This window comes from Mauremys mutica, chromosome 4 (assembly GCF_020497125.1).
Source record: "Mauremys mutica isolate MM-2020 ecotype Southern chromosome 4, ASM2049712v1, whole genome shotgun sequence".
Classification (NCBI taxonomy): Eukaryota; Metazoa; Chordata; order Testudines; family Geoemydidae; genus Mauremys; species Mauremys mutica.
This window is the reverse complement of record NC_059075.1, coordinates 115844840-115872278: the sequence shown is the minus strand read 5'-3', so window position 1 is coordinate 115872278 and position 27439 is coordinate 115844840. Positions and strand designations below refer to the sequence as shown.

Genomic DNA, 27439 nt, shown 5'->3' with positions numbered 1-27439 from the left:
GGCTCTCCACAATCTACAGTGGCCCTTCTTCAACGCCTGCTCCTCAGGTATTGTTCCTTATTTCACTCTTCAGCATCTTGCTTTTCAACCCTGGACTAGCCTCTCTTTACCCCTGCCCCTAACTACTGCTGGTACAACCAGTCACCAGAGTCCCCTGGATCCCCTAACAGCCCTGCTGCTCTCCTCGTGCCCTGAGTATTACATTTATCTTTCTCATGTCTCCCTTGCTCTGAGTCTAAATGCTCTCTGAGTAGGAGCTAAAGAACCTCAACTAAAGAGAAGCATTAAATACCCCCCATTGATTTTTGCAGCTGTCAGTCTTCTCTGTCATCCAGTTAGAAACCTGTCTTCTCAAAAGTGGGTGGGGCTGACATGAAGCCTTTTAAGGGTATGTCAACCCCTCATTGTAAGCCCAGGGTTAGAATTTAGGCTCAAGCCTAACCCTTCCATCTACACACAAATTGTGCTAATCCAGGGCTCAGACCCAGTGTCCCAGGACCCCATTGGTGTGCAGGGTCCAAGCCTGAACCAAGCTAGGACCCAGGGTTCAAGCCCTATTAATTTGCAGTGTAGACACAGACCTGTTAGACTTATGCTCTGCAATACCGCCAAAGGTATACCACAATCCCATGGGATGACTTTTTTTTGTTCTGGATAATCAGTCAAGTTTTCCCAAACAGCACCACAAATAAAGGGCTAGAGCAACCACACTATGGGAGGGCACTAGCATGTTTGGCATATGGGTGATTGGATTTGAGGCCACATAAAGCAGTGTAGACGCTGGAGCCCCAGGTTGGGACCCAGGGTTCAACAATTTCTACCCTGGTGTTACAAATGAGTGTAGATGCTCAAACCCCTAGGTTAACAAACCCAGGGTCTGCTAACCTGAGTTGCACTAACCCTGGGTTTACACTGCAGTGTAGACATACCCAAAATGTCTCTTAGGCCTGAAAATTACTGGCAGGTACAAAGTCCAGTCCACAGAGCTGTTTGCTTGCCTGCTCAGGAAACTGAATTTCCCCCCAGTTCCTCTGGGAAAAGCCTGTTACACAATGTGTGCAGAACAGGACAGAGGTTCATTTTCTCCTAGAGGATGAAGTCTCCTCTACCCATCAAGCACAGGGAGAGGATGGTGCTCCCTTCCATTGTGTGGAATTGCTTAGAGAGGGTGGTATGAGATTTCCTCACTAAGGAGATTACACACACTTCAAATGAGTCAATGGGCCAAATTCAGCCTGATGCAACTCCTGCTGAAATCCATGGAATTGCATCCACTTACGCTAGTGCTGAATTTGGTCTTATTTCTTTACTGTGGAGGTAGTGTCTAGGGTGGAGGGTATATTGCACTCTACTGCTGAAACTTCAGGGATATCCAAGCCTGTAAACAAACTCCAAAGGGAATAGCACCCCCAAAGAGCAGTGCAGTATCAGTCATGTGATGAATTGGACAAAGGGAATGTGCTTGTGCTGATGCTGGAAAAAGGCAAGGCAAGGGAAGCAGCTGCTGTGATTTCAGCCAATGGGCTCTTGGGTCAATGCCCATCTTCTTCCCATCTCCCCGGGTCTGGGTACCGCTGTCTCTCTTCCTCGTGGCTCCCTCTGGGTTTGGGTACAAGTGTCTCTGTTCTTCGTGGCTCCCCATCGCTCTCTCTCTGGGTTTGGCTCCCTCCAGGACCAGAAGCTGTTCAGGGAGGAAGGAGCCTGGGACGTGGTCGGTATGGTGGCTCAGTACTGGTGCAGCAGGGTGGTGTGGAGTCAGGAGGAGCAGTGCTACCATATCAAAGGTAATTCCTCTGCCTGGGAGCTGGTTTCTGGGAGAGGACTTGGCAGGTGAAAGCCCACAGCTTCTCCAGCTTGGCCTGCCTCACTCTGGCATATGGTAACAGCTGTTCTCTGCATAGGATGCACTGGCTCTCAGGTCCCCTGCATTCCTGAGCAGCCTACCACGAGCTTAACACCCACCTCCCACTCAGACCCAGCATAGCTTTACTGGTCCTCAGAGAGTAGTTGGAGAAGCTCCCTTGCTCCTTCCAGGCTCACCCAGTCTCCCACTCCCTTGGGCCCTGTGTTGCACCCTTCCAGACAGGATGGCCAAAGGTGTGGAGCTCCCCGTATTTGCCACTGTCGCTGCATCAGAATCAGATCTCATTTCAGTTCTGATAAGGATGTGCTTTGTGTTACGCGGGAAATGGAGAATGTGGTCCTCATTGGAGTAGAAATAGGAGCAAGGAGAAGATGGTGGCCCAGTCCAGTGGGCTAGCACACAGGCCTTTAGCCTCTGCAGACCTGCGTTCAAATACTGCAGTGAGTTGCGTGTGAAAAGGTGTTTTTGTCTCATCCTACAGCCCACAGGCGAATTAGTCAGCATCACCTACCCAACACGTACATTGGCATGCCTGGGGGAGGTGGAAGTCTAGCATAGCATCACCTCTTCCTAGGAGCCAGAAGAGATACGGAGCCTTCTCCTTTCCTGCCAGCTCCAGGGGCAATGAGATGGACAAAGCATATTACGCCTGCCATGGCTTCCCCTTTCCCCTTGCTGAGTGAGGGACAGCAGGCCAGAGGGGAAAAGGTGCGTCACAGCTGCCCCTTCGCTCTGTGCTGGGAGTTGGGCCATTTGTCTGGGCTCACCGGATTAGAAAGACCCGAAGAAGAGCTCAGTGTGGCTCAAAACCTTGTTTCTCTCCTCAGCAGAGGACGGCCCAATAAGACATTCCCTCCCGCACCTTGTCTCTCTCAGGAAAAGGAAGGGTAAGAAAGCAGGAGGTGCGGCAGATCAGGACTGGGGTGCCTGGGTAGAGCTGTGTGGGGCCTGGGACTGGAATAAGGGGGGCTGTTGTGCGTCAGGATGGATGTGCATCAGCAGAGCTGTGGTTGCAGAATATTGGAAAATCCTTGTACTACCTATAACTGGCTCTTTCTTCCTGAGATCTCATTCAGTGTGACCAGTGTTTTAAAGAAAAGGTTATTGTTAATCTAAGGGATCCCCCCCTTACTGGGAAATTAATGCCTCTCTGTCCCCAGGGATAATCTTCTCCACTCCCATATAGGAAATGATTGAACACAGTGCTAGTGGAAGGTACCTGATTAACCGCTGTGGAGTTAGGAGCTCTAGCTATTAATTCATAGAACAGGTACCTCGCATGCCGCTCCATCCACATCACCCTGCCAATGGCCCTCAGCCCTGAGGCTACGGAAACACCACTACAGCTCAGAAGGTAATCCAGAGTCTGTAACCTCTCTAGTAAGGCTGCCAACATGGGTGCCAGTGATGTATACTTCTCCAGTCGGAGCTGCAGTGAGATCCCTGCTTGCTTCCCAAAGGCCACCCACTAACACTTAGCTACAATGCAAACCAGCGAGCTCAAGGTGAAAGGTTCCATAGCCTCTCACCAATCCCCGGAGCAAGGGATTTAAAACAAAAGAAAGATAGGCAGTGCCCTGGTGTGATGTCTTCTCCCTCTTCCTCCAGGTGTCATGCCCCCAGATGAGTATCACTACAGTGTCGATAACTCTGTTTACACCAATGCCGTGGCCCAGAGGAGGTAACGTGCATGATTTCTAGAAACACTGAACCATTCTTCCAGACTCTGATCAGTCTTCCCTGCTGCTTAGCAAGCTGGTGGGTTTCAGAAGAAAGCCCAGGCTCCAGGAGGCAGCAGCGCAGCGGCACTCCGAAGCTCATGCTTTGGGCCATACATGGTCTTTCAGTCTTGCTATTTCCCTTGCTATTTCCCTTGCGACTGGCTGGGTTAGCGCCTTTGCTTCCAATCTTCTTATATTTTGCTCTTTAAAGCGTTGCAGACACCATATAAACAGTCTCTCCTCACCCCGCTCCCACCCCCACCCCACAGCTTGAACTTTGCAGCCGACGTGGCCCGTGATTTCCAGATCCCTGTCCCAGAGGAATGGCAGGAGGTTGCCAAGAAAGTCAAAGTGCCATTTGATGGAGCCAGGAACTACCATCCAGAGTACGATGGGTATAACCCAGGTGAGTCAGAGGAACAGGAAGGGGAGGGGCTGCATCTCAGCCTCCATTTGTCCTTTGAGGATACTTTACAGCACAATAGTAACCTCGGATCCTAACTATGTAGGGCTTAGGGCAAGCACTGTGTTGCTGGCCTATTGAAGAACAGCCTTCCAAGGGGAGTAGTGGGGGCAAAAGACATATCTGGCTTTAAGACTAAGCTTGATAAGTTTATGGAGGGGATGTTATGATGGGATAGCCTAATTTTGGCAATTAATTTGGCAACTGATCTTTGATTATCAGCAGGTAAGTATGCCCAGTGGTCTGTGATGGGATGGGATCTGAGTTACTACAGAGAATTCTTTCCTGGGTGCTGGTTGGTGAGTCTTGCCCACATGCTCAGGGTTTAACTGATCGCCATATTTGGGGTCGGGAAGGAATTTTCCTCCAGGGCAGATTGGCAGAGGCCCTGGAGGTTTTTCGCCTTCCTCTGCAGCATGGGGCACGGGTCACTTGCTGGAGGATTCTCTGCAGCTTGAGGTCTTCAAACCACGATTTGAGGACTTCAATAACTCAGACATAGGTTAGGGGTTTGTTACAGGAGTGGGTGGGTGAGATTCTGTGGCCTGCATTGTGCAGGAGGTCAGACTAGATGATCATAATGGTCCCTTCTGACCTTAAAGTCTATGAGTCTATGAGTCTATGAAGGGTCGATGCTGATGCAGTGTGCGTGCTGGTGGGTCACCTAACCCAGGTTCTTATTGTAGAAGGTGTGGCTACTGAACTGTTCTCTGTACTGGGTGGGATGTTTGTCATCTCTGAGTTATTATTAGGCTTGGAAGGATTCAGTTTTTATTGGTAAATGTCAATTTCACTGTCCATACACAAAGTGGTGAAAAAATATTTCCAGTGATAATTAATTTTACTAATTGGCAAAATAAGAAAAATGCTGCTTGGGAATGTCTTAGAATTTGATTTATGGCAATTTCCTTTGTATATTTTAATATGTGATGTTGACAGTTTTTGTTTTAATAATTATAATGCTTTAACTCTTTGAATCTCAACGTCTACTGTCATTAAATAATTGTCTGACTCCCCCCATAATTTCCTACATCAGTGATCATTTAACTGAATAAAAATGTAATACCATGTTTAAAAATGATCAATATAATCTATCAAAACTATAAAAAATAAAAATTAACTTTTGCCGCACCTAGTTATTAGTAAAGAAGTTGGCCTATGTCAAGATTTTCTTTGCAAGGGATAGGTCCATAGCGCCTGGGGAATTTGCCCTTTCCCGGGTTGCAAGTGGCATGGTTACTGTTTGGATGTTTGTTTAGACACTGAAGCTACATTTGCAAGGCTGAGCTCCACAGTAATGCCTGCAGCTCCCTGGTTCTGTGCATGCAAAACAAATAATTGCATACTGAAACATTAACTCGGTTAAAATCTGCTTTGCCACAAGAGTGCCTGCTTGGTCATAAATCTGGGGTTGTGTGTGTGCACCTGCATATTTGTGAGTCACTCCATTGTGCCTTGTTTTGAGAAGATGCCTTCTGGTTAACACCATGTTAAAACTGGGTGTTTGGGGTGATATCCTGGCCCTGCACCAGCTTCCAGAGAAGGTACTTGCTAGAACCACGTCCATGAAAAACTTTCTAAACAAACTGAAAATCACTGTGTCTTGATCAAACTTCCAGCCAGCCAGATCTAAGCCATCCCCAGCTGATCTCCTGTGTCCATGACCCACCTTCTCTAGGCTTGCTTTGCACTTCAGTTATAGTTTTGCTCTGTTCAAATGGCATCACGTGGTTCTCAGTGTATTGCATTAAATGACTCCCTATCCAATTAGCTTAATGTACTAGTAAAACATTGATCTTTCTAGCTGCCAGCCCTGCACGCTGCCCTCTGGGATATGAGATTCAAGTTGGGCCCATCACCTGTCATTCCTAGTTCCCATATATGCCCTGCCCCTCTGTCTGTCCCTTTCCCAGGTAAGAAGGTGAAACAAGCTGATGTCGTCTTGCTCGGATACCCAATGATGTATCCCATGAGCCCTGAAGTCCGAAGGAATGACCTGGAGATGTATGAACCTGTCACTGAGCTGGATGGGCCAGCCATGACTTGGGTAAGCGGCCAAGCAGAGTGGAAGCCAAGTGTGAAAGGGGTGAGCCTCCTGCAGGGCTCAGCTTCTCGCAGTGCACCCAGGAGGCACCTGTTTGGTTCTCTTTCCTGCAGAGCATGTTTGCGGTTGGCTGGATGGAGCTGAAGGAGATCCAGAGGGCGCAGAGTCAACTGAGCAAGTGTTTCAACAACATCACCGAGCCATTCAAGGTCAGGCAGGTGCAGAGGGGGTTGCCCCCTGCCACTGTAGATAGATGACAGGTCTGTAATGGCTGGTCACAAGCAGCCCGTGATGCTGACAGATGTCACTCAGACCAGCACCTGCATTATCAGTCACTGTGGCCTCTTCTGTTTTACTGACCTCTGTCTTGCATACTACAGGGCAGTTCACCACCCCCATCTCCCTGCACATTGATGGGCAATGGGGGAATGGCACCACCACCCTTTTCCCTCTCCTCTCACCAGGGGAAGCAGGCTAACGTGCAGGCATCATGCCCACCCCAGATTCCTTCTCCTCATTATGGGTGGGGGCAGTGGAACAAGCAGCACCCTGCTCTGCTCTCCCGCCCAGCTCCTCGTATCAAGGGTGGGCCGCAGGGCCGGGGGCATTGCAACACCACCCCCCTCAGTGCTAGGAGAGGGCCCACTATCAGCTCCCAATCCCCCTCTTTCCAATGGTGACTAGATCTCACCCACCATGGCTCCCTTTCTCCTCCTGCTGGGAGAAGGGCAGCAGAGCATGGAAGACCTAAATAAAGTTCCCCTTTTCCCTATGGTGGGGCAGCAGGACCATGTGGGAAGAATGCATCATACCCACCCTATCCCTCTGTGGCAGGAGTGGGGGCAGTTCTCTGGGCTCCCAGGGGACCAGACAAATGATGCTCATAATTAACACTTTCCAACCACATGTAATGCTATGAAGTGTAACAAATAAATCCTGACATGGCCTAAGTCATTTCTCTCTCACGTGTTGGTGTAGATCTGGGTGGAGAACTCCGATGGGTCAGGAGCTGTGAATTTCCTGACGGGAATGGGGGGATTCCTGCAGGCCATCCTTTTCGGATACACAGGGTTCAGGTGAGAGCGCTAGTGCTACCCACTGCATTTGTTGACAACCATGACAAAAGATCTCTACAAACCTTCACCTTTAAATGTAGCAAGATGACTGGTCCTATGGCGAAAGCATTCAGGATGCTGGGGCTTAAAGTCTTTCCAGTCTATGGCATCATCTCTGAATGGAGGATACTGTCCCACCCCCGTCCTCTGACAGCTCTCTGCAGGTAATGGACAAACAGCAAAGCTTACAATCCCCTAGGAACCCCAGATGGTAACTAGTGAATTGCAGAGGACAGGGTGGGATTTTCAAAAGCACTGGCCTAACTCTGCCCCCGTTGAGGTCAACGGTAAACCCATTATCATCAATAGGAGCAGGTTCAGGCCAACTGTGAGCCTTTCTGAAAATCCCACTCAGCTTCTCCAATGGAGATTGAAACCCCAATAGGGTCAAAGGATTCCATAACACTCCCTGGAGCAGGGGTCGGCAACCTTTCAGAAGTTGTATGCCGAGTCTTCGTTTATTCACTCTAATTTAAGGTTTCGCGTGCCAGTCACACATTTAAACATTTTTAGAAGGTCTCTTTCTATAAGTATATCATATATAACTAAACTATTGTTGTATGTAAAGTAAATAAGGTTTTTTAAATGTTTAAGAAGCTTCATTTAAAATTAATTTAAAATGCAGAGACCCCTGGACGGGTGGCCACTGAAAATCAGCTCGCGTGCCGCCTTCGGCACGTGTGCCATAGGTTGCCTAGCGCCTCGGGTAGTACTTGAGAGTAGAGCTGGTTGAATGTTTTCCAACAGAAGAGTTTTCCATCAGGAAATGCTGATTTGACTAAACTGATACATTCCGATACGTTTGATGGAAAATCTTTCATTGAGATCAAATTATTTCATTTCAACCTTATTGAAGCGCTTTGGTTTGATGTTTCTGAAACAAAATTTAGGAATTTCGGTTCTGCGGTGATATTTCTAAACTTTGACATTTTGTTCTAATTCAGAATTTATTTATTTTTAAATTAAATTTCCCACGGAACAGGAATTCTAGCTTCCAGCTAGCTCTATCTGAGACCTCCCCTCCCACTGCAGGCAGGGGGTGTCAAAATAACCCATTAGCAAACTACCATTTTACAAAGCCACTTTCTACCTTCCCTTTCTCTTCTCTGCTGGGTAGGAAGATGGTGATGCGCAGACAGAAGCGCTCTCCTCTCTAGCCAGATGCGTCTCCTAAGGTTTGGTTTCACCCAGGGATGTACGAATCATTGGCCTGGGATATCACCATCAAGAAGGTGGTGAAGCACTGGAACGGGTTACCTAGGGAGGTGGTGGAATCTCCTTCCTTAGAGGTTTTTACGGTCAGGCTTGACAAAGCCCTGGCAGGGATGATTCAGTTGGTGTTGGTCCTGCTTTGAGGAGGGGGTTGGACTAGATGACCTCCTGAGGTCCCTTCCAACCCTGAGATTCTATGATTCTATGATTCTAAGTGATATATTGTGACATCAGGGGAAGGAGATTGTTTCCTATTGGCAAACAAATATCCTGGTGAGCAGCATTCAGGGAGAGAGATTACAGGAAAGGAACATGGCTCTGCAGTGGGACCAGGGTCGGCTCTAGACCCCAGCGCGCCAAGCGTGCACTTGGGGCGGCATGCCACTGGGAGGGCAGCAGGCGGCTCCGGTGGACCTCCCGCAGGCATGCCTGCAGAGGGTCCGCTGGTCCCGCGGCTCGGGTGGACCTCCCGCAGGCATGCCTGCGGATGCTCCACCAGAGCCGAGGGACCAGCGGACCCTCCTCAGGCATGTCTGCGGGAGGTCCACCAGAGCCGCGGGACTGGCAACTGCCAGAGTGCCCCCCACGGCGTGCCGCCCTGCTTGGGGTGGTGCAATTGCTAGAGCCACCCCTGAGTGGGACTCTACTCAATCTGTTTAAGATTTGCCAGAAGCTGGTAATAATGTCTGAGCCCTTTTACTAATGCAGTTATTTCTGGTTTATTCATAATTAACTGTGGAGAAACTGGCTGCAGCCACAGAATTTATATCCAGATACAAGAGACCCAGAGCAGAGCAAAGCCAGCTGAATCAATATTGAATTAGAGCAAAGTAGAGATCTGGATATCACCCTAATGACCAGGCACACCAGCCTCCAGGCATAAAAACAACATCTTCCCCACAGTGACAGAGAAACCGTAAATAACGAAAGGGCCCAAAATAGACCACGTGGTGGGAACTCACCACTGACTGAGGAGGGGGAATCCCCAGCTGAGACTGAGAAACTTTGGCTGGCACGGTGAGAATGGAGCCAATTCAGAGCAAGAGTAGAGAGCTCACCTGACACACATGTGGAGCCATTTCCAAGTGTTCCTGCCCTATGGGTCAAAGCCAGTGGCACCTGCAGTATGTAAGTGATTTAAAGGGGAGCCAGTTAGCTGCATGGGAAGTTGTGGTTCTGAAAAAAAATTGAACCTCTGAATTAGAAAAAACTTAACTAAAGTCTCCTCAGTGGCCCTAAAAGCAGCACTCAGAGAGCACTTTAGAGTGGTCAGATCTGGTGGATTTTCAAAGCTAAGGTCACAGTATTTATCCTCAAAACAGATGTGATTCTGGTCCTGGAACATATTCTTAAGGAGCTTAGTTGAGGACAGATCGAGTTTAGAGGTGGTAAGATTGATAAGTAGAAAAATACTTAGTGCTAACGAGTTGCATTCATTGTTGGTGTGTGTGGTCAATATTAGGTGTGAGAAACTCCAAAGTCTCTGGTAGACATAGGTGTGAGTTGCAGGTTTCACCATCCAAACTCCAACCTTAATCACCACCTTTCCACCAGTCAAAGGTATTTGGACTCCCTGTTCCACTTAGACACGGACTCAAGCCACGGAGTTTGAATCTGGATCCAAATCTCCCTTAGAAGGCAGACTGAGATGACTTTCACCCCTCCTCCAACTCATTTCACATGGGCCTCCAAACAATCATAGAATATCAGGGTTGGAAAGGACCTCAGGAGGTCATCTAGTCCAAGCCCCTGCTCAAAGCAGGACCAACACCAACTAAATCATCCCAGCCAGGGCTTTGCCAAGCCAGGGCTTTGTCACATCGACTGCTAACAACCATTTGTCACTAGGACACTGGGCCAGAGTTGAACCAGTGACCTAGGTTAAGGCTCTACATGCCATTAGCATGCTCCAGAGCCACCCAGTCTTTTGTGATGTGGTTCTGAGTTAAGCTGTGGCCAGTAGCTCAGGTGACAGTGCTGGAAGAGTCAGTCATGAGCTGTGGCTCATTGCATGCCACTTAGCGACTGCTAAGGAAACTAACCAGCAAAAAGCAGATTGTCTAGGAATTAGTTTTTGTAAAGAACTAAAGATACTGTAACCTAAAGTCCATCTCTGCAGTGACCATAGAGAGTAAGAGCTACATGACACCATCACCACCAAACTCTGCCTGGAGGGAGTTATTCACAGAAAGGGAACTGATTTGCCCTCTTCTGCACTCTGCTGTGGTTTTTGGATTTACACAGAGGTCCTCTTCCCTATTTGAGCTGGTTTGCTCCAGGTGGAGGCCATAGGAGACACTTTGCATGCTCAAGCCAGCAGCTGTGCTGTATTCTAGCAAGGCTGTTCTGGGAGATGCTCAGGTTCTCACAGCTGGTATTTGCTTTAGTCCTGTTGTTGCTCCCAGCTCAAGAGGGGGTGCTGGAAGACTCACTGATATTCTAAGAAAATGACAGCCCAGGTAGGAGAATAGCCAGTGTCTCTTCCCCTGGGGATGGAATTCACTAACATGGCCCCTGACTCCCCTCTGCCTTTCCTAGGATCACCAAGAGCAGCCTGAACTTTGACCCTATATGCCCAGACAACATCAGCAAACTCAAGGTCACTGGAGTCTCTTACCTTGGAAGCAAGTTGAACTTCACACTCACCAAAGAGAATGTTAGGATAAAGGTGACAAAGTCCTCGCGTGACCCGCAGCTGTCCCCCCTGGAAGCTGTGCTGGTAGCATCGGGGCAGCGCATTCCCTTGCCCGAAGGTACAGTGTCTCCCCACTACATCACTGTGCTGTGCATCTCTGATCTTCGCTGCAGAGTGTGTTCTACTGGGAAAAGTTAGGGGGCAGCAAGGCATCTGGGTCTCCCAGTCCTACACCCTTCCCTGGAGTCACTTCTGCTGGCAGGGCCAGCCTCACAGGAGGGCAACGTGGACGACCCTCCAGGGTGCCGTGGTCAGGGGGGCGCTGTGGTCAAGAGGCAAGAAGTGGGGTGGGCCTGGAGTGCAAGACCACAGAAGGGAGCTCTGGGCGATGGGGCGCTGGCAAGCCTGGGGAGGCAGTAGGGACCTGGGGGGATGGATGTGGAATCTGGGGAGGTAGCGGGGACCAGGTGTGATGGAAGCATGGATGGGGAGACAACAGGGGCCAGGGACACCAAAATACAAGTTTTCCCAAGGTGCTGTTTTCCCTAAGACCGGCCTTGCCTCCTGGGAAAAGCTGTGGCTGCTAGAGCGCAAGCTGGCCCATGACCCGCACTCCTAGACCAGGGGTAGGCAACCTATGGCACGAGTGCTGAAGGCGGCAAGCAAGCTGATTTTCAGTGGCACTCACACTGCCCAGGTCCTAGCAACCAATCCGAGGGGCTCTGCATTTTAATTTAATTTTAAATGAAGCTTCTTAAACATTTTAGAAACCTTATTTACTTTACATACAACAATAGTTTAGTTAGATATGATAGACTTATAGAAAGAGACCTTCTAAAAACGTTAACATGTATTACCGGCACATGAAACCTTAAATTAGAGTGAATAAATGAAGACTCGGCACACCACTTCTGAAAGGTTGCCGACCCCTGTCCTAGACCATTGCTTACAGCACCACCTACTGGCAGAGGCAGGGACTGGACTAGCTGTCAGCTCCCCACAGCCAAGGCTGTAATCTCCTGCCCTCCGCAGCCCATCCCACTGGAGTAGATTGGGGGCAGAACTACCTGACTGCATTTCCTGCTTTGAAGCTGACTTAGTAGAACACCCTGGCCCTAGATCAGGGGTCGGCAACCTTTCAGAAGTGGTGTGCCGAGTCTTCAATTATTCACTCTGATTTAAGGTGTCGCGTGCCAGTAATACATTTTAACGTTTTTAGAAGGTCTCTTTCTATAAGTTTATCATATATAACTAAACTATTGTTGTATGTAAAGTAAATAAGGTTTTTAAAATGTTTAAGAAGCTTCATTTAAAATTAAATTAAAATGCAGAGCCCCTCGGATTGGTTGCCAGGACCTGGGCAGTGTGAGTGCCACTGAAAATCAGCTTGCATGCTGCCTTTGGCACGCGTGCCATAGGTTGCCTACCCCTGCCCTAGATGATACCTTAACACAGGAGACTAAAGGGAATAACCAGAGAGAGAGTGCTTAGAGCCAGGGTCCTTCTCACAGCTTGTGTGTTTGTTTTCCATTGCAGGGCAGAGCGTTTCCTTCGCCACAGCTGCTGGCAGGATCCAGAGAGCATCCAAGGAGCCATTTTAAGTTGTATTTGTCAGGGCAAGTATTAAAACTACCAAAGTTACGCAAACACGGCAGGGAGCAGGCGTCCTAGAGCAGCGTGGCCTGGGAGCCCCTGCTGCGTCGTGGAGCAGACTGAGGTTTGGCTGCACAGGCCCTGTGCATAATTGACGTGCTCCAGGGGGAGGCTGTTTGACTTCCCTGCTTCCTTTGTGGCCAGTGAGCAGATGCTTGGAAATTCTAGATGGGGGTGGGGAGGAGGGGAATGCACCATCCTCCTGCTCTTATTGCCTTTGGGAAATGGTTTTATTGACAGCTGAATTTGGTTCACCTCCCAATTACCTGCCCTTATTACCTCCCTGCAGATTTGCTGACCAATATTTACCCCTTCTCTGCTGGGCTCAGCTTCTGCCACATCCCTTTGAGCACCTATTTATGGCACTTCCTTAAGCTTGCGCCTAGTACGTTTGGCAGCATGGGAACTGGGTTTTGCCCCCCGTGCCTGGTACAATGTGTCGCACACACGATGGAGTGACAGCATGCTCCATAGTTAACATGGCATGTCATTTTCCTTTCTATGGTGAGAGTTTCAAAGGCACAAGGGGCAGCTAGGCCACCTCCAACTCCCATTTGTGCCTTTGAAAATCTCTCCCTGAAGTCTGATTTTGGCCACCCACCTAAAACCCACCAGAAGAGGGAATATTGACTCAGATGGATAGGTTAGCTCGGGAGCTGAGGAGGAATGTTTACCCAACCTGAACAGAATTGCACAAGTGAGTCCTGCATTGCAACCTCCTAAAAATAGGTATCTGCTGGAATTCATCTGGCTTTATTTATTGCTTTGTAGCAGAAAACCAAACAGAGAGAGAGAGAGAGAACTCATAGTCTGCTGGCTTCCCCTGGCTGAAATCTCATGCCCAGCCCCACTCTTTCACTGCTTAGTGTCCAACTCTAAAAGTTACTGTCATTCTGAGTAGGCTCCCGAGAATGGCACATTGGCTCTGGCAACCTCATTTGGGCTCAACAGGGGTTCCAGACCCACTGGGCCTGACTCTATTCTCCATTCCACCAGCATAAAGTGGGATTATCTCCACTGAAAGCCAGCTGGTCGCATGGGCTCAATGGACTGGAGAATCAAACCCATTACTTGGTAATCACCGGCCAGGTGCTTGGAAGGTACTATGCACAAAATGGAGCCAGTCCCTGCCCCAGAGTGGTTACATTTTAAAGGAGATACATGCTGGGGAACCCAGAGGAGGTATTTTATTGGCTAATGTTGTTGTTGCTCCCTTGAGGGCACTGCGGAAGACTGTGTGTGTAGGAGGGTGGGTCTTTTGGAGAGGTGCGGCAAGCGGCCCGCAGGGCAGCTGGTGGAGAGGCACGGACAGAGTAGAGCCCCGCAGAGAAGCATGGCAATTGGCCATTGGGGCGACGAGCGAGTGCCCGAGCAGTGGAGCATGTAAGATGCCTCCTTACCCCCCGCCCCCGTCCCCTTCCACACAGGGTGGGAGGTGAACTCTGCGGACAAGATCAGCTCCTAAAGTCTTTTTCCACAGCCCACCACTAGATGTCAGGGGAGAGCTCATTCAACTCTGCTTACATATACACGGAAAATGCTGCAGTGAAGACACTCACTACAGTGATGGGAGGGTTTCCCATTGCTATAGTTAATCCACCTCCCCAAGAGGCTGTAGCTAGATAGGGTGACCAGACAGCAAATGTGAAAAATCGGGACAGGGGTCGGAGGTAACGGGAGCCTATATAAGAAAAAGACCCAAAAATTGTCACTGTCCCTACAAAATCGGGACATCTGGTCACCCTATATCTAAGTCAATGGAAGAATTCTTTCATCAACCTAGCGCTGTCTACACCGGAGGTTAGGTCCACATGGCTACGTCCCTCGGGGGGGGAGGGGGGGTTTTTCACACACACCCTGAGAGAGGTGGCTATGCCGATATAAGTTTTCAGTGTAGGCCAGCCCTGAGAGTAATCATACAGGACCGCAGGGGCTCTTTCCTATCTACTCGCCATAGGGCTAGTGCGAGGGCTGCTGTGACTCACTCAGCCCTGATCCAGCCACTCTGTCCTGGACTGCAGATACCTTCCCTTTTCTGCACAGGTGGGGTGAAATCCATATGTAGATGTTCCCCTCCATGCATGGAACAAGGGGGTACAATCTGGCCCAGAGGGTAATAACAAAACTGTCCCTATTTGAATTTGCCCTGAGTGACAGTAGCAACTACCAGCAGTTCCAGGCTTTCCTTTTCTATATATATATATATATATATATATATATAAATGCAAAGAGAGCTTCTCTCTGTTTCTTCAGAATCTCCAGACAACCCCAGATATGTTCCTAAGGGAAAGGAAGGAAAATGGTTCAATCTGGTTTTTCTTTTCTGGGTTGGTTTCTCCCGCCCCCTCAAAGCAAAACAAAACATTACACTGTTGCCTGGATTCCATTTAAATTGTGCTTTATCCCGTTTATTAAACCAACAAGAAAACTAACACTGGTCCCAGGAAACTTCCAGCTGCTGGAAGGGATCAGGTCAGTCAGTGTTGCCAACTCATGGTTGTATTCTGAGTCTCGCAGTAGCTGATGGTTTTCTTAAAGCCCCAGCTCCTGGAGTCAGGTGACTATGTGAGACTTACAGCTTTCATTAAAAACAAAAATATATGTTTCTCGCCCATATGTCCACAGACCAAAGCTTGGAAACACGAACCCTAAAGCCTCAAAAGCCAGAAGGCAAAGAAAGAGACCCAATATTTATTGCTTTTAAATGTCATGATTTCTGACCCAATCTTATGATTTTGGGAGGCCTGACTCATGAGTTTTGAATGCTTAGGATTGGTAATACTAACGGCTTCTTATACCAGTCAAATACTACATCCAAATGCCAAGGTGCATTAGGCAAGGTATTCTAAATGCAACTAGAAACAATATAAAATTAATATTAAAAAGTCAGTATGTAAAGATAACATAGCTGGATCAGGACAATGCAGAGCAGTTTCCTGCCTTGTATTCCTGGGCAGCCTCCTGTACTGGAATCACAGTGTGAGACCTGGGATCTATCACAAACCACACAAATCAGGATTGGATCTTCTATGCAGAACGGTCTCAAAGCCTCCTTGTGTTTCTCACAGTTTTCTCCCCATCCTGGCTCTTTCTGTGTTCCTAACCTGAAACACTTAATTAGTTCTGTGATGGCCTGAAGTTCCTCTGTGGATAAAACATCTCTGCACTAAGGGCAGGAGAAGCTTGGCCCTGATTCCCCTCCCTCCCAGAACTGGGTGATGCAGGCTTGACAGAAATTGTGCCCACAGTCTATGGGCCTGTAAAATACACCAGGCAGATGGGACAGGCAGCTTCCTTGCACAGACTCTCAGCAGTGCTCACAGCAGCCATGGCCCTTTCCTAGTGCCCAAAGAAGGTTAGTTTCACTTTCCTGTGCTCAGCCTGTAGCAATAACACAGGGCTTTTCCCTCCCTGAAAAAATCCTTTGTGCACAGAGTTACAGGCTGTGGCGGTATCTGGGCCCCTCTCCAGAGGCTAAATCCTGCAAGTTGCTGCTCCAGCAAAACACTTAAGCACCTGGTTAACGTGAAGCCTGTGAGCCATCCTAGTCCGAAGGGCCTACTCCTGCTTTGCTGGATGGGGGTGCGCAGCGCTGTGCAGAATTGAACCCTAGCTAAGGAGAAAGGTGCCAAATGCTTTTCTCCAGCAATTTCTGCAGCTTGTCTTCTGACCAGCGGTGAATCCGTCCCTAGACACTAGGGCCCAGATCCCCAAAGATATTTAGGCTCAGAATTTTCCTTTAAGGATCTGGGCCTGGGGCCCTCCTGAACCTGGAGCTGAGGTTCACTGAGCAAGGCCTAGGATGTCCCCCTAGAGGAGTGAGGGGTTCTTGCTCCCTCAGACATGGCAGGCTCTTCTCCATGACAGCAAGTGTTTTGAAGGGCCCCAGAGAGGCTTTGTGTCTTCCCCTCTTAGCTTTAGAAAGCTAACAAAATGACCACCAGAACCACAGATGTGGAACAGAATCTTGAGAGCTATCAAGGGCCAAAAAAAGCATCTGAGAAAGGAACTGAAGTTATAAAATGCGTGGGTGGGTGAGTGTGAGAGAGGGGGCCACAGCCATGTGGGTTCCTATGAAATCAAAAAGCAATTCCCGTCTATCCCTGTGGTTGGAGGCAGTAACACCCAGGAAATTCCTTGGTCCCAGGCAGACAGAGTGCTGCAGAGGCAACAGCTCACGCCCACCAGAAGGAGAGGACTTCATGTCGCGCTGGGTGATGCACACAGTGTTACAGTCTCCAGGGAGTGCCTTGAGAACAGGCAGAGCAAAAAGGAGGAACTGAGGGGCCCCCAGAGAGCACACAGAACCATTCTGCCCCTGAAATCTTGTTGAGTTACATCCCCCTGAAAAGAAAGGGTTAACAATGCCCTGGGCACATTGTCACAGCTGGAAACTCAGCAACACTCTGACCCCTGCTGCTATCCTGTTGTATCTAGGTACAATGCCAACATGTTTTTGATCTGTACTGACCTTCCTGCTTCCTTCTATCCTGGCCGGCACTGACTAATGCCTGATTAAATAGACCTGATCAGCTGAGCCCTGGGCTTCAAAGGGCCCCCCATAATTTTCCCCCAGCATGCTCTCTGATTTTGTTTTCCAGCAGCAAAGCAGCACCCCCTCTCCTTGCCCTGCAGAGCAACTTGGGGGACCTGAGCTAGAATCACCAGTGCCCTGCACCTTGGATAAGATCCACCCTTATCCACAGCCTTTTGTGGCCACTTATCAGCACAAACCAGGCCACTCAGTTTACACTCACATTGTATAGGTATAAATGACTACGTAAGGTGCAGAGCAATGAGGAATCAGACCCCCTGTACTGTGGATTAATCTGAGCCATGTTAAATATTCACCCTTCCGTCATCCCCCCCCCCGAACCTTCATGTTGCCAGCCTTGCTCCAGAGACAGGGCCAAATTTTGCTCCCCGGTGTGAATCCAGAGCAACCCCGTTAAAACCCCTGTGTACTGCAGATACTGTGTATGGCTAAGCTGAGAATGCCCCATGGTCTTCAGCAATGCAAAGGGCTAGGAGGGGAAGCACACAGAACTTGCAGCTGCTTGAGACAGATGGAGGAATGGCCTGCTGGGTCCTATATCTCCTGGATCCCTTCACAGTCACCCTAAAGCACCAGGTCCCCTTCCAGCTATGTCACCAGGGCCGCCCAGAGGATTCAGAGGGCCTGGGGTCTTCGGAACTTTTTATGAACTGAAACTTAACTCAGACTTCATGTCTCTGTCTGAAACTTTTAATCAAAAAACTCTGACCTGCGAACTACTCATGACCCCTCCCCTCCCAATAAGTAGCCATAAGTAGCCATCCCCTCTTTTGTCTTCTCCAATTTACATTTTAACCTGTTTTGTCCTGTAGAATCTTGATTGATTATGCATGACCATTATGATCTGTTAATCACTTTGTTTACTTCTGTGTATAAACATTGATGCTTACCCCTAATAAACTTGCCACACTTACTCCAAAGCTTGGCTCTTAAGCTAAGGATGGTGTGAGCCCGTTGATCAACGAATTGTTGTCTGGTCTCTGACAGATCTCTGAGCCCTATACCAACTCCGCACAAACTCGGGTGCTGGAGAGGTGAGTAGGACTTGCTTTTTACCTAACAATTTGGGGGCTCGTCCGGGATTCCTTCTGGTGCGGTGCCTCTGTCCAGTGGTCAGACCACTCATATACGAATTGGCAGGCGCCACGGGAGATTTCTCCCAGCCAATTCAATATTGAGGGGTCGTGTACTGGACAGCAGGATAAACGCCAGTTGGAGGGCTCCTGTCAGACACCATGGGTCAAGGGACTAGCGTGCCTCTTGAGAGTCCGCTGGGGATTGTAAATAAGTTATGGAATGAAGGGAAACTCCCAGTACAGACAGGAATGTCTAGGAGGAAGTTGTACACACTGTGTGTAAGGAATTGGACTGGGTATACCGCGGTATTGGCCGACCCGGAGATGAGGTGGCCTTCGTATGGCTCTTTCGAACAGGCTGCCTTAAGAGGAGTAAGGAGCCAGATCGAAAAAGACCATCCGGGACAGTTATGTTACTGGTTTTATTGGGACACAGCAGCAGAGCTGTGGAAATCTTTAAAAATTATGGCAGTCAGGTATTCTTCCGAGAGTGAACCCCCTCCATGTTATTTCGATGAAGGGTGTAAACCACGGCGTGTTTTAACTCGTCAGTTGGTCCCCACTGCACCTGCCCCTATTCCTCCACAAGGGGACTCTCTCCAGAGTGCAGAGGGGAATCTGCAGGACTCCAGATTGGAATCTCTGCAGAGGGATAAGGAGGAAATGGAGGGGCACACCTTGGGAGGAGTTTTGCATGGGAGAAAGGGAAAGTAGTAAAAAGAAAGAGAAAAGGAAGAATATAAGTTGATGGCTTTAGCTTTTTGCGGTGGTATTCGAGGCAGAAGCCATGGCCGTGGCAGGGGATTTCAGGGTGCTCGGGGAAGAGGGTCCTGGCAACCCCAGCCACCAGGAAATTGTTTTCAGTGCGGACAACCCGGTCACTTTAAACGTGAATGCCCCTGGGGACGCCCAGAGGGTCCGGTCGCATCCGCAGATACTTACACCAGGGACGAATACACTCCTGCACCACCAGCCCAGCCCGTTCCTCAGGCCTGGATCAACTACGGGCAACAACAACAGCTGCAGCGAACTCAGCCTTCTCAATGACGGTACCCCGGGGGCGAAGGCAAACAATGTGATGGTCTTATTTCCTTAATGTCTTTAGCCGGCTCTTTCCTCACTTTCTCCCCTCCCAGCAAAGAGCCTCATCTAACCCTTTCAGTCCAGGGACTGCCTGTCTGTTTCCTCATTGATACTGGAGCTACTTTCTCTCTTTTAAATCATGCCCCCTCTCCCTGGCTATCCTCTGAGGTTAAAACTGCAACTGGGGTGGAAGGCAATCCACAGTCTCTGGGACTCACTTTGCCTCTAAATGTTATTTATGCTGATAAATGTTTTTCTCACCGTTTTCTTTTTTCCCCAGCTTGTCCGATCCCTTTGATGGGCCGGGATTTACTCTGTAAGCTTGAGGCTACTTTAACCTGCACTCCTGAAGGGGTAGGATTATTGATGACAGTGTTAGGAGATTCGGCCCCAGCTCAGGGTAATTGGGAAACCCCCCCCCTCTCTCTCCCCTGACCTCACTGACTTGCCTTTAACCCTCTGGGGAATTTCTGACACGGATGTTGGCCTGCTCCTTTCAGCAGAGCCAGTAAGGATTCAAGTGAAGCCCTCCTTAGCCCCCCCGTCAGTCCCCCAATACCCCCTGTCGCTGGAAGCCCGGGAAGGCATCCGCCCCATTGTCGAGGGATTCATTGCACAAAAGCTAGTCCGCCCTCAGCGCACTCCCTGTAATACCCCTATACTGCCTGTCAAAAAGCCTCCTAAAAAGGACGGAGACCCTATTCGTTGGCGCTTTGTACAGGATCTACGGGTTATTAATAACTATGTGGTCCCTCTTCATGCAGTAGTTCCTGATCCAGCTACTATCATCAGCCAAATCCCCTGGGATGCTGAGTGGTTCACTGTTATTGACTTAAAATCAGCCTTTTTCAGCATTCCTGTGCACCCAGACTCTCAATATCTCTTTGGTTTCACCTGGGAGGGACAAAGTTATGTCTGGCAACGACTTCCTCAAGGCTACAGAGACAGCCCCACGATTTTCAGCCAATGCCTACGCCACGACTTGGAAGGCTTCACCAGTCCGCAGGGATCCACGTTAGTCCTATACGTAGATGACATCCTACTAGGTAACCGCAAAGAAGCCGCCCTCCGCATCGATGGTAAGGCACTTTTATTATACCTACACACCAGAGGCCACAAGGTAGACCCTAACAAGATTCAGTGGGTCTCACAGAAGGTCCGATATCTGGGCTTCCTGTTAACCCCAGAGGGGAGACAAATGGACCCAGCCCGCATAAAGACTATCCAAAACTGCCCTCTGCCAAACACCAAGAAACAACTTCGAGGTTTCTTAGGATTAATTGGCTTCTGTCGACCTTGGTTGCCGTCCTGCGGGGAGTTGAGCAAACCGCTCCACCGACTGACTGCTAACCTTGCTCCTGACCCTTTGCAGTGGTCCCCAGACACGATTCAAGCCTTTCAGTTACTCAAGGACAGTGTGGCCTCCTCCATGTCTCTCCGCCCCCCCCAATTACAGCAAACCCTTTCACCTTTTTGTCCACGAGAGGAGCGGAATTGCTAGTGGCGTCCTTACCCAGCTGAGCGGGCCCCACCATTTCCCGCTTGCTTTTTACTCCCAGCAGATCAACCCTGTCGCTCAGGGAACCCCATCCTGCACCCGGACTCTGGCAGCAGCTGCCCTGCTGATCACAAAGGCAAAGAGCCTGACCCTGGGTCATTTTACCACGGTCTGGACCTCTCATGCCTTGTCAGCCCTTCTGCGTAAGGGCACGACCCAAGTCTTTTCGGCCCATCGTCAGCAGCAGCTAGAGGCCGAACTCCTAGAAGACACTAACCTAATTTTTGAAAGGTGTGGGCCCCTTAATCCAGCTACCTTGCTTCCTGATCTGCCAGTCCTCCAGGATCAGCACGACTGTGTGGAAGTAGTTCATAGCATCTTACAGATAAGGAACAACCTGTTTGACGTGCCACTGGACAACCCTGATTGCATCCTCTTCTCGGACGGAAGCTCCTTCTATGTTGATGGCAAGCGTTTCACCGGTTATGCAGTCACCTCTGAATGGGACATTCAAGAGGCCGCCTCACTGCCAGGCAACTGGGGAGCCCAAGCCGCCGAACTCTACGCCCTGGCCCGAGCTTGCCAGCTGGCCGCTGGTAAGACCGTTACCATTTTTACTGATAGCAAGTATGCTTTTACCCCGTACCAGTACCCGCTGAACTACAGTCGTGGGAGAGCCTCGGAGCCACTCTGGTCAAAGGGACCTGGCTTATGCCGGATGGCCGAGCCTGCCTCCCTCGCTCCACATACCCCGTGGCAGTTCGCTGGCACCATGATAAGGGGGGTCACTACGGCACGCACGCCCTTGTGGACACCATCGCTCGCTTTTGGTATGCTCCAGGCATTCAACCCTACTGCCTGTCAATAGTGAAAGCATGCAGCACATGTCAGCGAAATGGACCTGCTCCGCCTCTTAACAAAATTAAGGGTAAAAAACCTCCGCCTGCTGCTCCATTTCAACATCTTCAAATTGACTTTGCACATATGCCAAAGGCTTTTGGGAAAAAGCACCTTCTTGTTTTGGTTTGCCCTCTGACAATAGGGAGCTTAAGCTTACATTGGCTAAATACTGTCAGGAAACAGGGTTAAACTGGCCTCAGGTACTTCCCTTGGTCCTGTTTCACCTTCGCACTCGCCCAACCCGTGTATTGGGATTATCCCCCTTTGAACTGCTCTATGGACACCCCCCTTTCAAAGGCGGGGCTACCACGTGCTGATGTTTCACTATTGGGAGGGGATCATATGACCGCGTGCCAGTTTCTCTCCCTACAGGCTCGCCTCCGTACCCTTTGGAAAGCCTCACAGTTTTCCCAGACCGTGCCGCTGGAAGAACAGATCCACCCGTTCCAACCAGGGGACTTCGTCTGGGCCAAAAAGTTCGTTCGTGGCGACGCCCTCCAGCCGAGGTTTACTGGACCCCACCAGGTTCTTTTAACAACCCAGACTGCAGTATTCCTGGAAGGACGCAAATCCTGGATCCACCACTCCCACGTCAAGCCAGCCGTAGTGGACCACAGTGACGAACCAGCAGCTCTTGCCACCACTGAGGATGCTGCCTCTAGCCAGTGGACCAGCTTACCTCTTTCAGACATCAGACTTGAATTGACTCAAAAAATGAGAGGACCTTTTGTTCTGACAACTGTATGTTTTTTATTATGCCTTTTTATTTTGTTTTCTGCTTATGAAAAATGCTGTGTTTTTGTAAACGACACCTACCCTGACACTTTTCAACGTACCAAACATCTAAGGGAAATGGCTAAGAACTACTCCTCTGGCCAGCCACCTTATGATTGGTGGGGAGCCTTATGGAATTGGTTGCCTGGATTTGGGTGGGTTAAAAAACTCTTGGTGGGTGTTGTTGGGGCCATAGTAATCCTTATAATACTGTGTTGCTGTATTCACTGTGTTCCCTCCCTCATAAACTCATGTGGGTCAGTTTATTCTTTTTCTACTTCAGCCAAAGGCCTTACTCTCTTCGAGTTGGCCCAGGCTGAAATTGCCAAGCGGCCCTTGGCTCCTTAAAATAGGGTGTAGCATTTGGTAAATAGTTATCCCAAAGCTACAAATGGAGGGATGTTGAGTCTGAACTTTTTATGAACTGAAACTTAACTCAGACTTCATGTCTCTGTCTGAAACTTTTAATCAAAAAACTCTGACCTGCGAACTACTCATGACCCCTCCCCTCCCAATAAGTAGCCATAAGTAGCCATCCCCTCTTTTGTCTTCTCCAATTTACATTTTAACCTGTTTTGTCCTGTAGAATCTTGATTGATTATGCATGACCATTATGATCTGTTAATCACTTTGTTTACTTCTGTGTATAAACATTGATGCTTACCCCTAATAAACTTGCCACACTTACTCCAAAGCTTGGCTCTTAAGCTAAGGATGGTGTGAGCCCGTTGATCAACGAATTGTTGTCTGGTCTCTGACAGATCTCTGAGCCCTATACCAACTCCGCACAAACTCGGGTGCTGGAGAGGTGAGTAGGACTTGCTTTTTACCTAACACAGAGACAGGGCCAAATTTTGCTCCCCGGTGTGAATCCAGAGCAACCCCGTTAAAACCCCTGTGTACTGCAGATACTGTGTATGGCTAAGCTGAGAATGCCCCATGGTCTTCAGCAATGCAAAGGGCTAGGAGGGGAAGCACACAGAACTTGCAGCTGCTTGAGACAGATGGAGGAATGGCCTGCTGGGTCCTATATCTCCTGGATCCCTTCACAGTCACCCTAAAGCACCAGGTCCCCTTCCAGCTATGTCACCAGGGCCGCCCAGAGGATTCAGAGGGCCTGGGGTCTTCGGCGGCGGGGACCCCCCGCCGCCGAATTGCCGCCGAAGACCCGGAACAGAAGAAGCTCCGGGGGCCCGGACCCCGCAAGAGATTTCCGGAGCCCCCGGAGCAAGTGAAGGACCCCACTCCAGGGGCCCCAAAAACTCTCGTGGGGGCCCCTGTGGGGCCTGGGGCAAATTGCCCCACTTGACCCCCCCCCCACCTCTGGGCGGCCCCGTATGTCACTGTATGCAATTGCTATCAGCATTTGTTGTTACTTCTTCCTCTTTTGAGTGCAGGCTGAAGGGCCATCTCTCTCTCTCTCTCTACCTTTCCTCCCCATCTCCCACTCTTAATGTTTCAAACCAGAGCATTTTAAAGCCACGCCCTGGTTTGGCAAGATGCCGTCCTGTGTAAACAAAACCCAGAAACCTCAAACTAACCTTGATGGAGTTTATAAAAAGCCCCAGAGCCTCTTTGTACCACCAGCAGCATGTGGCAATGCTTAAGGAGGGAGAAAATAAGAGTTTCTGCCTTGTAATTAGGCTGGCTGTAAATTAGGTCCTGTCAGAGCAGCACAGCCACTAATCAGCACTGGGCTGCTAGGCCAGGGCGGGGTGGGAGGAGGCAGCCCCCCTGATAACAGCCCTGAGGGCCTCGAGGTTTCAGTCCATGCTTAGATCCTGGAGGAAAGTATTTGAGAAGGAATTAAAATAACCTGCTCTAGATTCCCAGCTCCCTGCCCCGTTGGGGGAGAGCAGCAGAGACAGGATGGAGCTCCCTCTTCTCAGAGAACCTGAGCTGTAGATCCCCTCTGCCAGCTGACCCCACTGGGGCCCTGGGAACACTCACCTGCCAAAGCCCAGGGCCACTTCCCATCAGGACAGCCTCGGCCCGGCTCCTGCCGGGATGGTCAGTGGCAGGCTCCCCTGGGAGAGCGCTGCTGGCAAGGGTCCCTTTGGAATCTCAGCAGCTTTCAGGCCAGCTCCTGCCGTCCTTCGTCGTGCTGAGCAGGAATCAACAGGGCCCCTCGCAGAGTAAGGCAGTGCTCGATGTGCATCACAGCTGCATAGTGGCTGCTGGTGTGCAGAGACCACGGCCTACCATACTGACTAGTAGTGTCTCATTGGTTCCTTGGACTCCCCCATGTGTCTGTATCCATCTGTGGGCTCTTGTCGTATAGTTAGATTGTAAACTCCTTGCAGCCGGGACCATCTTTTGGTCTGGGGCTGTACAGCGCCCAGCACAGAGCGGGCCTGGGCCATGACTGGGACACTCCAATATTATTCATAATAAAGAACAGTACTCCCCAAATGAGCCCTGTCCTTACCCCAAATCAGACCAGGATTCACCAGCTCCATTGGTGGCAGCAGCAACGGAAGCTGGAATATAAACAGGGCTGGGCCAGCTTGTCCTGATCTCCTGGGGAGATCGTGCAGCTTCACCCCTTTCCAGCAGCAGGAGTGATATTGGCCATGGATCCCAAAGCCTAAACCCCTCTTGTCTGGGCCCCACTCATCCTCTGAATGAATCACCCAACAGACTAGGGCTGCACCAGCATACGTGGTGCCTCACAGAGTCACCTGGTATGGCTCTGGGGTGTAGCTAATGAATGAGACTAGTAGGTATAGAAGGGAGATCCAGTGGAGAGGCAACCCACGCTACAACCAATACTGCAAGGGAATTTGCCTTTCCTTTCTGCTCAGGGGTGTGTGATGCTTGGGGTTTATTCTTACCTTGCCTTGTTTGTCCCTTGGACATCTCCAAGCTGTACCCCACCACCCAGAATCTGGTGATTCCCAAGAATGCAAAATACCAGACAAGTGCCAGGTCACAGAGAAGAGAGGTGGATTTGGGGGAGTCACTATTAAGATGTCCCTTCAGCAACAGTGGCCATCAAAGCTCCCAGCATGGCTTGAGCTGACCATGGACATCAGAGTTCTCTGCCAATCCCCAGGACGGCCTGAGCTCACTGGGGCATCTGAACACACACAGTGCAAGCCCTGGCTGGGATGATTTAGTTGGGGTTGGTCCTGCTTTGAGCAGGGGGTTGGACTAGATGACCTCCTGAGGTGTCTTCCAACCCTAATATTCTATGATTCTATGTCCTTTCAGTGATATCCCTGCCAGCCTTGGAATGCTGCAGGGACCGCCCGAGGAGTAAAACAGAACAGCCCAAGTTATCTACAGAAATATCACAGCGTCTCCACCCTACGAGACCACAGGAGGCAGGGGGAGCAGAGCCCAGCTAGGCTAGAGCCAGATTAATTGGCTGCCTGACCAGAACAACTAAACTCTGGACAAAGATCAATGGTGAACAAACCAATGTGAAGCCAGTTAACAAGCCAATCAAGGCTGCGGTGAAAGGCAAGTGAGTGGATGACTGGACATTCTCAGCATTGGCCATATCCAGAGTTCCTTACATGTTTTGAGTGTTGGATCTGTGTACTAACCAATCAGAACTCTGCTTCTCTGAGTCTGGCAGCCAATGAGATTGCTTGGTTGGCAGGAGAGGCACACCATTGGCTTCCAAAGTCAAAAGCCACAATATTTGGCTGATAATGATATGCTACAATTCTCCTGAGTCTCGGCAGCTTTGACAGTGTCAAGCTGCCCTGGGCTGAAAAGCCAAATACACCAAGAGGAGCATTAAAAGCAGCCAGCAAACTAGTTACTCACATCTGTGGGGAAAACCCACTGTTGTTCTGTTCATCTAAAATAGGCCCCTTCTGTGGGAAGTCTGGGGTACCCCATGTGCAAGGCAGAGGGCCGGAGCTGAGTGTGACTAAAGACCAGAGTTTCTTCAGGACCCCAGAGGGATATTTAATGACATTTGACAGGCCAGGAGATGGAGAAATAGTAAATTGCTCCCTGAGATCCCCACCCTGGTTCTCTCAAGGGATGGGCAAAGTTCAAAAGGGGCAGATGTGCTGTCCAGATTAGCATCATGCCCTCTGGACATGGAAGAGGGACTAGATTTCCTCTTCAGACTTCCATTTCTATGATTCTCTGAATCTCACCCCAATTCTCCAAAAGTGCACTGTCAGGAGGGACATTTTACAAAGGTGGGCAGATTTCCATTGCTTTATACTTCCACTCATGCCAGAAATCCAGTCAAACAGCCTTCCTTGTGATCATTTGGATTTCCCATCCTTGCTCCTGAATGGAATCAAGGCATGGCAAAAATGAAAAAAAAAAATCATGAAGGAAGGAGCTGAGAGATTTTCAAACCTGAAAAATGTTTTGGGTGAAGGTTCAGGTTGGTTCATCATTGATCAGAACCAGAGCACGCATCCCTATATGGGAATCTTCAATATAATGAATTTGTAAGTCATAACTAAGGCTAAGATTTTGTCACGCATATTTTTAGTAAACGTTACGGACAGGTCATGGGCAATAAAGAAAAATTCATGGAAGCCGTGACCTGTCTGTGATGTTTACTAAAAATATGCATGACAAAATGGGCCACCCAGGGGTGCCTGGCTCGGAGCTGCAGGGTCCCCACATCACTGGTGGCTCCAAGCTCAGGGCACCCCCGCCACCTGCGGTGCCTCTGGCTTGGAGCTCCGGGACACCCCTGCCAGCCACAGGGGCTCCATGCTCTGGGGCACTCTTGCTGGCCATGGGGCTGGGAGCTGAGGAGAACCTGTGCTGCCTGTGGTGGCCGGTAGCTCCCAGGGCCCCGCTGCCCGTGGCAGCTGGCAGCTGTAGAGCGGCCCCACTGCCTGCAGTGGCAGGGAGCTCCCAA

General features: G+C 49.8%; 1 protein-coding gene across 2 annotated transcripts in view; it reads left to right on the top strand.

Moving 5' to 3' along the window:
• PGGHG (protein-glucosylgalactosylhydroxylysine glucosidase) overlaps positions 1-26708 on the top strand; it is a 33841-nt gene extending 7133 nt beyond the window's left edge. For both annotated transcript variants that reach the window (XM_045017171.1, XM_045017172.1), the window contains exons 7-15: positions 1673-1784; positions 3473-3545; positions 3855-3991; positions 5962-6095; positions 6206-6301; positions 7071-7168; positions 10958-11172; positions 12591-12670; positions 25807-26708. In XM_045017171.1, coding sequence (XP_044873106.1) covers positions 1673-1784; positions 3473-3545; positions 3855-3991; positions 5962-6095; positions 6206-6301; positions 7071-7168; positions 10958-11172; positions 12591-12655 — 930 coding nt within the window. In that variant the 3' untranslated portion in view covers positions 12656-12670; positions 25807-26708. The remainder of the gene's footprint in view (positions 1-1672; positions 1785-3472; positions 3546-3854; positions 3992-5961; positions 6096-6205; positions 6302-7070; positions 7169-10957; positions 11173-12590; positions 12671-25806) is intronic.
• Positions 26709-27439: the final 731 nt, after the last annotated feature.